This window comes from Hyla sarda, chromosome 10, assembly GCF_029499605.1.
Source record: "Hyla sarda isolate aHylSar1 chromosome 10, aHylSar1.hap1, whole genome shotgun sequence".
NCBI lineage: Eukaryota > Metazoa > Chordata > Amphibia > Anura > Hylidae > Hyla > Hyla sarda.
The window spans coordinates 22,340,305-22,352,557 of NC_079198.1; the positions used below are offsets into that span (position 1 = coordinate 22,340,305).

Consider the following 12,253-nt stretch of genomic DNA (forward strand, 5'->3'; position numbering starts at 1 on the left):
TTCAGAGGCTTATTTAGAAATGAAAGAAGCGATCTGGTTGCTATGGGCAACTGCACCACTCTTCCTCTACACAGGTTTTGATAAATCTCCCCCATAGATTGTAGGTACACAGCCCAAGCGTACTCAACCGCATCAAGGGAAAAAAAATACCCAATGATAGAATTGCAGTTTTTTTGGTTACCTTGCCCCCCTAAAAAAACAACAACAAAAAAAAGGAATAAAAAGTGATCAAAAGTTGTATGCACAGTTTTAAAGGGGTACTCCGGTGGAAAACATTTTATTTATATTTTTATTTTTTTTCTATTAAAAAATCTTAATCCTTCTTCCAGTACCAGTACTTAATCCTTCTTACCAGCTGAATACTACAGAGGAAATTCTTATTTCTTATCGTGATGTCAGAAGAGAGCTCTGTGTTCCAAAAAGAAAATAATTTCCTCTGTAATATTCAGCAGCTAATAAGTACTGGAAGGATTAAGATTTTTTTTAATAGAAGTCATTTACAAATCTGTTTAACTTTCTGGCACCAGTTGATTTAAAAAATAAAAATAAAAACAAAAAAAAAAATTCCACCGGAGTACCCCTTCAATAGCAATTACGGATCATCTTGCAAAAAAACTACCGTATCTCTCACAAAAAAAAATTAAAAATTATATACATTTTCTTTTATTAAAGGAAATACTGTAGTGTAATATAACTTTCCCCTATCTGAAGGCTAGGGGATAAGTTCTAGATCGCGGGGATCAGACCACTGGGACCCCCCTGCGATCTCTTGTATGGTGCCGTCCCCAGCATGAAACCGTGGCAGAAACGCCCCCTCCATGTATCTCTATGGGAGATGGAGATCCCCTTCCTGAGTACTGCTGCGGCCCCGTACAGGAGATCGCGGGGATTGCGGGGGGACTATAAATAAGAATACAAACTAAATAAATTTGGCATCATTGTAATTATACTGACCTGCAAAATAAAGCAAACATATAATTTTAACCGCAAAGAAAACGCCTTTAAAAACAGACCCCCCACTCTACAAAAAAATATGAATTGCAAGATTTTTTTTCCCATTATCACTTCACAAATGGTTTTTTATTTTTATTTTGTTTTTCAGACCACTATTTTTCCACAAAAAAGGCCCTCATAAAGCTCTGTGGATAGAAATACATCAATAAATAAATTGTGGATTTTAGAAGGAGAGGGAAAAACAAAAGCACAAATATTACCGACATCTCCAAGGGGTTAAGCATGTACACTGATGGGTGACGTTATGGTAGTGGTATACGCATAGTGCGGTGTTACAATGCCGTAGACAGGAGGTAGCATTCTTTACACCAGGGTTTGATATGGTTATACAGACGTGTTCACACGTCACCCCATTGTCACCCACAGCAGTAGACTGTCGCTTATGAGACAGAACAGACGCTGTGTTTTTATTCCAGCCGATGCTGCCTGAGATGCGTCCTCTGTGATCGCAAAGCCATGTCGTCATAATTATCCCCGGGGTTGGGAAGGATGAGATTCGTATCCCTTGGCAATGCAAAATGTGCGTCAGCTGAAGATTTAGTTAAAGTCAAATCCATTCTTCTGTATGAGGAACATTTATTTTGTGGTCATTGAGAGGCAGTGAATAATATCAATCCGGCTGACTCAGTATACGTGGGGTCAGAGGAGCAGCAAAAACTCTACTGCTATGGTTCACGTTACGTTTATGTATAAAATAAAAGAACACACATAGTCGACTCACTGGGGGATATTTATCAATGTTGGTGTAAGGTAGAATAGATTTTACCCTGTTTTGCTTGGTGTATTGTTTGCACAGTTGCTCAAAATTTACTAAAAAGGTGCACAGGAGTTCTCCACCATAAGGTGACTTTTAGTACGTACCTGGCAGACAGTAATGGACATGCTTAGGAAGGATCTGTGCTTGTCTTGGGGCTAAATGGCTATGTTGTGAGTCCACCAGAACACTGTGGCTAGCTTTTTGTGAACTGGTATTTCCTGTTTGAGTTTTCTGCTTTGCCTACAAATCCCATAATCCGATTTTCCTTCCTCCCACACATCAGCCACCCCACCCATTGAAACATAAATGAGCTGCTTCCATTCAAAAGACCTGTGGTTTTCAATCAGGGTGCCTACAGCTGTTGCATTAGTTGCAGATTGATCTCTCTCCCACCAAACGATCCCTCCACCCATTGAAGCAGACAGGCTCCCTGTCATCAGCTGACTAGTGAGGTCAGGTCTCGGCCGCATTGCAACCTGGGAAAAATCTGAGACAACAGTCATTTTGTATGCTGATAAAAAATAAATATTGGGGTGAAAATCACAGAAGAATTGTGAGAAAACCGTCACACACAGGTACAGACACTATATTATGAACTACACTAACTTTACAGCCCCTGTAGCATAGTCAAATAAAAAATTTCCTGGAATACCCCTTTTAATCTCAAAGTTCCACTTTCAAAGTGTCCCAAGTGTCTAGAAGCTTAGTCCAATTGTAGGAAACTGAAGAATGTTATACCTGACTTTTTTCAGACAATTGGGGCACTGTTTTTTGAGACCAAATGAGATCGCTGTAGCATAGTCAAATAAAAAAAAATTAATGGAATACCCCTTTTTAATTTTGCTCAACTATGTGTCCCCCACTGAGAGAAGAAATTCCCCTTTGTTGAGTATTAGGAACTCTTACCTGTCACCACAAGGCCTTGTAGCCACTGCATACATTCTATCGGTAAGCTGAAAATTTAGGGAAATTCCACATAATTCATAAAAGTTAATATTTCCCATGAGAATCTTAGGGATTATTGGTAATAGTCAATGTAATTGGGCTTCTGGTAAGACTTTATATTAGAATATGGCATTGACAGACTCTTATACCTATGATGAGCACTTCCTGCTTACACTAGGTTTCGGCTTTCATACAAGGGTATGGTAAAGTTTTGGAAGTACAGTATCTAGGATATCCTGATTCTTCATCCACACGACTACTGAATAAGTTATCGGACTTGGTTGTCTTGCTTGTAACTTATCTAATGCCCCTTTTTTTTTATTTATTTTTTGGGTTATTTAAATAGGCACTGTTTTTTGGACAATTTGCATGGATCAATAGTAAAAGTAAATATAAGAAACCTTGTAATGTATATTATTAGACAAAAATGCTAATTTTCCCAGAGGTTAGGATTATGTACTGAAAGGGGTATTCTGCTGCTCAGTGTTTGGAACAAAATGTTCCGAATGCTTAGAGCCGGGAGCTCGTGATGTCAAGCCCCGCCCCTCATGACGTCACACCCCGCCGCCTCAATGCAAGTCTATGGGAGGGGGCGTGACTGCCATCACGCCGCCTCCCATAGACTTGCTTTGAGGCGGTGGGGTGTGACGTCATGAGGGGCGGGACTATGACGTCACGAGATCCCGGTGCCGGACCTAATCATTTGGAACATTTTCTTCCAAATGCTGAGCAGTGGAGTACCCCTTTAATGGGAAAACACTGGGGACGACTGACATGTAAGAGGACTTTTTGTCGAGGGTAAATAAAACTGTAGCGACCTGTTTCATGCAGCTTCTGCCAAGGCAAATAAAATCATGGGGTGCATCAATAGGGGCATAGATGCCCACGACAAGGAAATAATTCTACCGCTGTACAAATCACTAGTCAGACCACACATGGAATACTGTGTACAGTACTGGTCAGACCACACATGGAATACTGTGTACAGTACTGGTCAGACCACACATGGAATACTGTGTACAGTACTGGTCAGACCACACATGGAATACTGTGTACAGGACTGGTCAGACCACACATGGAATACTGTGTACAGGACTGGTCAGACCACACATGGAATACTGTGTACAGGACTGGTCAGACCACACATGGAATACTGTGTACAGGACTGGTCAGACCACACATGGAATACTGTGTACAGGACTGGTCAGACCACACATGGAATACTGTGTACAGGACTGGTCAGACCACACATAGAATACTGTGTACAGTACTGGTCAGACCACACATAGAATACTGTGTACAGTACTGGTCAGACCACACATAGAATACTGTGTACAGTACTGGTCAGACCACACATAGAATACTGCGTACAGGACTAGTCAGACCACACATAGAATACTGCGTACAGGACTGGTCAGACCACACATAGAATACTGTGTACAGTACTGGGCACCAGTGTACAAGAAAGATGTAGTGAAGCTGGAGAGGGTTCAAAGACGGGCAACCAGAGTAATACGGGGAATGGGAGGACTACAGTACCCAGAAAGATTTTTTTTTTACTACAGAAAAACGATGGGGAGACCTAATAACTATGTATAAATATATCAGGGGACAGTACAGAGATCTCTTCCATGATCTATTTACACCCAGGACTGTATCTATAACAAGGGGGCATCCTCTACGTCTAGAGGAAAGAAGGTTTCTACACCAGCACAGACGGGGGTTCTTTACTGTAAGAGCAGTGAGACTGTGGAATTCTCTCCCGGAGGAGGTGGTCATGGTGACATCAGGAGGGGCCTGGATACATTTCTGGAGAGTAATAACATTACAGGTTTATAGTTAGTAGATTCTGGGATTTATTCCACATTTGGAGTTGGGAAGGCATGAAGAAAATTGGCTTCTACCTTATTGGATTGACACTATAGCCTAGACCAGCTGATGACTATTAATGGAACTTAAAATGTTGCGTTTTTTTTATATTTTTTTTAAATAAAGTTAATTTGCATTGCATTTATTGCTTCAGTAGAATTACATGTGACTATTTTGCTGTTAACCATGTGCACTGTGCTTACTATTTGTCCCATAGTTAATTTGTCTACCGTGCTTTTATGTGCAATTTCCAAGCCCTTGCAAATAGGTAGGGGCCATAGTAGAGCTATTGGGGGGGGTTCTCCTTTATTTTAGAGCTATTACCAGATCCCTATTGTTGCTGCCCATTCCCCTGAATCCACTTTTGTTTTCCATCTTTATTTTTACTCCTATTCATACCTGTAGTTCAGGAAAAAGAAATTCCGCGACTGGGCCCCCAAGTCAGACTCTGACTATGACTCTGATTATGCAAAGGATGAGGATGTCAAACTGCGACAGGTGAGATGCGGTAAATGATATATATGGGTTTATGAAGTTCTTCAGTCAATATGAGGTGACCAGATAGGAGAATTAGGGTAATAAGCAAAGGCTACAACCTGGAGTCACAGACAATAAATATGTTAATTGAGCCGGCGGGGCCCGCCTCCAGCACGGACCTCATAGAATATAGCAGCGGATCTTTGGTGGGACAGATCTCCGGACCTAAGGTACGTATTTTAGTAAGTGACATTTCATTGGACTCCTATTCACCCACACTATAACCCAGTGTGTTTAGTGTGGGTGAACCGTTTTCATTTAAGCTGTTAACCTAAAGTGTTAAGATGGGTATACACACATTAAATTTGGCAAACCCCCTGGCTTTAAAGGGGCACTCCCGTGGAAAACTTTTTTTTTTTTTTTTTTTTTTAAATCAACTGGTGCCAGAAAGTTAAACAGATTTGTAAATTACTTCTATTAAAAAAATCTTAATCTTCCCAGTACTTTTTAGGGTCTGTATACTACAGAGGAAATTGTTTTATTTTTGGAACACAGAGCTCTCTGCTGACATCACGAGCACAGTGCTCTCTGCTGACACCTCTGTCATTTTAGGAACTGTCCAGAGCAGCATATGTTTGCTATGGGGATTTTCTCCTACTCTGGACAGTTCTTAAAATGGACAGAGAAGTCAGCAGAGAGCACTGTGCTCATGATGTCAGCAGAGAGCTCTGTGTTCCAAAAAGAAAAGAATTTCCTCTGTAGTATTCAGAAGCAAATAAGTACTAGAAGGATTAAGATTTTTTAATAGAAGTAATTTACAAATCTGTTTAACTTTCTGGCACCAGTTGATTTTAAAAAAATAATAATTTCCACCAGAGTACCCGTTTAAAGGGGTCATCCGGGGATAGAAAAACAGAGCTACTTTCTATCAAAAACTGCTCCCTGTCTGTCTCCAGGTTGGGTGTGGTTTTGAAGCTCCATTTCCATTGAAGTGAATGGAGCCAAGTTGTAAAACCACACCCGACCTGGAGTGGTTTAGCTGTGTTTGTCTATTCTTGGATAACCCCTTTAATGGGATATGCTCACCTTGTTTGATATTGTTTGATATTTATGAAATTTGTGTCTTTCTGTTTTCATGTATTTATGGTCCTTAAAAATATATTATATTCATTGTCTTCCAAACAGAAGCTTCAAAGCTATATTTCTAGTGTTACTTAAAGGTAGCTCCCCTGTACGATAATACTTGTCCCATAAAAGAGCATTGAAACATGACTAAGGATATTCATCCAATCAGACCAATCTGTAAGAGGTTGTTCTGGGGTCTTGCTCCATGTCAATACAGACAGTGGTAATGATGCATCTCTGTGGGGTAATGGCACTCATTGACGAGATATTAAACGGGTACTCTGCCCCTCGACATCTAAATGGATAAGATGTCTGATCCTCGCGTTCTATGTTCCGGCACCCCAGACATCTGGTGCACGGAGCGAACTTTGCTCCGTGCTGGATGACTGGCGATGCGGGGCGGAGGCTCGTGACGTCACGGCCACGACCTGCTAGTGACGTCACGGCCACGCCCCTCAATGCAATCTATGGGAGGTGGCGTGACGGCCGTCACGTCCCCCTTCCATTGACTTGCATTGAGGGGGCGTGGCCGTGACATCATGAGCGGGATGTGGCCGTGACGTCACGAGCCTCCGGGGATGCACCCGATGATCTAAACAAAGCCGCAGGGAGATCGAGGGGTTCCCCAGTGGCAGGACCCCGCAATCGGACATCTTATCCCCTATCCTTTGGATAGGGAATAAGATGTCTGGAGCGGAGTACCCCTTTATGACTGCAATACTCCATGGTAAGTCGCAAATTAGTTCACCTCCATAAGGAAGAAAATGCTACTCATGTAGCCAACCAGTGCTGTGCTCTGTACTGATGATATTGTACATATTGTTGTCTAGTTTGGTTAAAGGACATATATAGTGCAAAATAACTTATCCCCTATCCGAAGGATAGGGGATAAGTTATAGATCGCGGGGGGTCCGAGCGCTCGGGCCCCCCGCGATCTTCTGTACGGGGCCGCAGCAATATACAGGAATGGGGGCTTTCTGTCCCCCCATGATGTGGCGGCCGACACCCCCCCCCCCCCCCCTTCATGAATCCTATAGAGATAGATGGAGTGTCTGCCACGGCTTTCTGCTGGGGACGAAACTTCACTTCCTGCAGACTGCCGCGGCCCAGTCCAGGAGATCCCAGGGGGCCCCATCGCTCGGACCCCACGCGATCTTTAACTTATCGCCTATCCTTTGAATAGGGGATAAGTTATTTTGCGCTGGAGTACTCCTTTAATTTGCTAGTTGTACTTCAAGGAGCCAGACATCCTCTAGTGCCATCTATAGGTAGCTACCATGTGAACCAGTTTTTTCTTCTTTCTTATTGAGAGGTTATATGCATATTTTTCTCCCATGAAGTATTATTGCCTGTCAGATTTTTTACTTTCAGCTGAACCAGAACTTCCCAGACCTTGTATAGAACCTTGCTGTATTAATGACTATGTCTGATGCTCTTTTGCTCACTCCTCTGCTCTGTTTCTTGTTGCTTTAGAAACTTGGAGAAGTGGTGATCAAGTTCCTGGAGCGAGATTTGCAACCTTCCTGCCAGATAGCCTGTCTAGAAACCATCCGCATTCTTTCCCGTGACAAGTACGGATTGGCCCCTTTTACCAGTCGCTCTGCAATGCAAATCTTGGCCAGATATGCAGGTCTGGACTACTTCGATGAAGTGGAGGTGCCTCGTATCCCGGACAGTGAGAGTGCAGTGGAAGCTCTGAAGGGTCTCTGCAATATTGTTTACAACAGTGTCGAGGCCCAAGAAGTGGCCACTGAGTTGCGTCTGGTGTGCGGCCTAGCTCGCCGCCTCAAGCTTTACAATGAGACCAGGTCGTCTCATGAAAGCAAGTTCTTCGACTTGCGCTTGCTCTTCCTTCTCACAGCCCTCAGAGTGGATGTACGGAGACAGCTCGCCCGAGAGTTAAGGGGCGTCAGTCTGCTAACTGATGCTTTGGAAAGCACTCTGGCCTTGAAATGGTCCGACATCTACGAGGTGGTGACAGATCGTCTAGCGCCACCTTTAGGGAAAGAAGAAACTGAAAGAGTGATGGAAATCCTAAAGACTCTCTTTAATATCACCTTTGATATCAGCCGCAGGGAAGTTGATGAGGTAAGTGTTTAAAACATTTTACATAGTAAGGGTAGGGTCACACATGCTGTGTTTTCCTGCATATTTTCTGTAGCTGATTTTCAATGGGTAGGAAAATCTTCAGCAGCAAATATGCAGCAGACTACGGCATGTGTGATCCTACCCTAGTAGTCATTTTTCACTTTTTACAGATGTTATACTGGTCATGGTTTTTTGCCTTTTTTTTTTTTTTTTTTTTTTTCCAACTTGGTAAAAGGAACCATTTTCAGTGTTCTGAAAATATCCATAAAAGTATTATTCTTACACAATGAAAGTCCAGTTGATTGGGGTGGCGCTGAGTCCAACCCCAACTGATCACGATAACTAGCCACTCTGTGTCACGTGACCTGGACAATCTTTCAATGCAACTCTATGGGGCCGTCCAGGTCTCATTGACACAGAACGGGGAGAGGAGCATGAGGCAGCCCCGTTCTCCTCCCGCTCGTTTTCAGTCAGGCCCTGAACATTTAAAGGGGTTATTCACCATAAGGGGATTTCAGTACGTACCTGCCAGACGGTAATGGACATGTTTAGGAAGGATCTGCGCTTCTCTTGGGGCTAAATAGCTGTGTTGTGAGATTACCATAACGCTGGGGCTAGCTTTTTGTGAACTGGTATTTCCTGTTTGACTTTTCTTTTTTTACTACAAATCCCATAATTCCATTTTCCTCCCTCCCACACATCTTCCACCCCACCCATTGAAACATAAATGAGCTGCATCCATTCAAAAGACCTGTGGTTTTCAATCAGGGTGCCTACAACTGTTGCATTAGTTGCAGATTGATCTCTCTCCCACCAAGCGATCGCTCCACCCATTGAAGCAGACAGGCTCCCTGTCATCAGCTGACTAGTGATGTCAGGTCTCGGCCGCATTGCAACCTGGGAAAATCTGAGACAACAGTCATTTTGTATACTGGTAAAAATAAATATTGGAGTGAAAATCACATAAGAATTGTGAGAAAACCGTCACACACAGGTACAGACACTATATTATTAACTACACTAACTTTATAGCCCCTTTTGCATAGTTTAGCATATTTGCCTTGTTACTCAATATATAAATGATGGCCACCCACAGGTGGAGATGTAATAGCAGCCATATTATTTGTCACCCCAATTCTGTTATCAGACCTAGTACTTCCTCCAGTTAAGCGTTTCCAGCATCTATATCTGGTCTAGAAAGTCTTCTGTGTTTAAAAAACTGCATTGGACATAATTGTACATCCTTGTGCCCTGGTACTTAACGTACCAGGACATACATTGAGATCACTTCATGCACAGCGGGTCCCATCTTCTGTCAGCAGCCAGGGACCCGCCGGTAATGGCGGACATCAGTGATCCCTCTTATGTCCACCATTAACCCTTTAGATGCTGTGATTAATACTGATCACGGCCCCTATAGCAGTTGCAGCCTATGTTAAGACTCATTGGACCACCCCCAGCCAGATTGCGGGGGTCTGATGAGTCAAAATGGCAATTGGAGCTCCACACACCTGCTCTATGTCGGACTTTGGCGATCTTTTTCTATGGTCTGCCTTTTATGGTGTGGCAGACCATAGAAGGAGATCGCTGATACTACTGATCTGTGCGTTGCCTATGCATAGCACTGAACAGTAAAAACAAAAATCAAAAGATTGCTATAAATAGTCCCCCGTGGGGACATAAAAATAAGTTTTAAAAAAAATATATAAATAAGACCCTCCCCCAATAAAGATTAATGCCCCCTCTTTTCCCATTTTACAAATAAAAATAAATAAATAAAGTAAAAAAAGAAGAAGCAAACATATTTGGAATTGCAGCATTCAGAAATGTCTATTAAAATATAATGTTAATGATCCCACACAGTAAACTGCATAAAAGTGAAGTAAAAAATAAAGTCCAAAATTGTTGATTTTTGGTCATATCACATCCTAGAAAAAAATTGAATAAAAAGTCACATATATGCAAAGGTGGTACCCATAAACACTACAGATAATGGGACAAAAAATTAGGCCTCATACAGCCACTTATATGGGGGAAAAAAGAAAGAGCTCAGAAAAGAACAATTTTAAGCATACAAATTGTTTTACAAAAAAGCTTTAACTTAAAAAAAAATAAAAAATCAAAGTACAACCGATTGCGCAAAAAACAATTCCTCATTTGGCTCGGTGAATGGAAATATAAAAGGGAAAAAACAAACGACAAAAATTAAACCTGGCTGTTTCCTTAATCTGTCACTCAAAAAAAAAAAACTTAACATGTCCTAGCTACATCTCGAAAGTTTTGATCAGCGGGGTCTGAATGTTCGGACCTCCACCGATCAGAAGAACGAGCCAGGAGAAGTCTGCACTGCTGTGCACTCCTCTCCCTGCTCTGTGTCATGTGATCAAGACACACTCCATAGACTTACATCGAGATCATCTCGATCACATGACACTGAGCTGGGAGAGAATGCGCTGAGCGCAAACTTCTCCTGGCTCGTTCTCATGATCAGTGGAGGTCCCAAACCTTTCGGTGGAGGTCCCCTCTTCCATAAACTGATACATTCTAGCAAACTGACGTAAAGGGGTACTCCGGTGGAAAACTTTTTTTTTTTTTTTTTTTTAATCAACTGGTGCCAGAAAGTTAAACAGATTTGTAAATTACTTCAATTAAAAAATCTTAATCCTTCCAGTACTTATTAGCTGCTGAATACTACAGAGGAAATTATTTCCTTTTTGGAACACAGAGCTCTCTGCTGACATCACAAGCACAGTGCTCTCTGCTGACATCTCTGTCCATTTTGGGAACTGACCAAAGCAGCATATGTTTCCTATGGGGATTTTCTCCTACTCTGGACAGTTCTTACAATGGACAGAGGTGTCAGCAGAGAGCACTGTGGGCATGATGTCAGCAGAGAACTCTGTGTTCCAAAAATAAAAGAATTTCCTCTTTAGTATTCAGCAGCTAATAAGTACTGGAAGGATTAAGATTTTTTAATAGAAGTAATTTACAAATCTGTTTAAAAGGGGTATTCCAGGCAAAAACTTTTTTTTATATATCAACTGGCTCCGGAAAGTTAAACAGATTTGTAAATTACTTCTATTAAAAAATCTTAATCCTTCCAATAGTTATTAGCTTCTGAAGTTGAGTTGCTGTTTTCTAACTGCTTTCTCATGACTCACGTCCCGGGAGCTGTCCAGCTCCTATGGGGATATTTTCCCATCATGCACAGCTCCCGGGACGTGACATCATCATTGAGCAGTTAGACAGAAAACTTCAGAAGCTAATAACTATTGGAAGGATTAAGATTTTTTTAATAGAAGTAATTTACAAATCTGTTTAACTTTCCGGAGCCAGTTTAGATATATATATATATAGTTTTTGCCTGGAATACCCCTTTAACTTTCTGGCACCAGTTGATTTAAAAAAAAAAAAAAAAAATTTCCACCGGAGTACCCCTTTTAAGGCTTAAGCTGCTGATGTATTTGGCTCACAGAGGATTGCCTATACTGGATGCCATTGGAGCAAACCCTGTGCTGTGAGAAGTATGTTAGTCTAGTTTGTTTTGTTTTTTCGTATATTTTTTTTTTTTTTTTTTTTTTTTTTTTTTTAGAATGCCGCCATTCACTGACAGCAAATCGGAGATAAAGAAATCATTCATAACTAATCTTGCATCTCCATGACTGATCCTTGATAGATGGCCTATTTATGGCAGGGCCCATACCGCTGCTATAAGAGCCCTGTGTACTGCCATGTCGCGCACTTAATTCACTGGAAATGATGTGGGTAAATTACACAAATTAGTGGTGTGATTGCTCTTATTAATGAAAACCCTCTTATGAGAGGTCAGTAGTAAGAGCACCGAAAGTGTATTAAAGTGAATATAGTGTGATCATCCATTATGGTAATTAGAGATGAGCGAATTTACAGTAAATTCGATTCGTCACGAACTTCTCGGCTCGGCAGTTGATGACTTATCCTGCATAAATTAGTTCAGCT

The 12,253-nt window shown here is 41.7% G+C and overlaps 1 protein-coding gene across 2 annotated transcripts in view; it reads left to right on the forward strand.

The window, feature by feature from the left end:
- Positions 1-12,253, forward strand: part of RIC8A (RIC8 guanine nucleotide exchange factor A) — a 52,930-nt gene that overhangs the window by 21,450 nt on the left and 19,227 nt on the right. For both annotated transcript variants that reach the window (XM_056541939.1, XM_056541940.1), the window contains exon 3: positions 7,661-8,275. In XM_056541939.1, the coding sequence (XP_056397914.1) occupies positions 7,661-8,275 (615 nt within the window). The remainder of the gene's footprint in view (positions 1-7,660; positions 8,276-12,253) is intronic.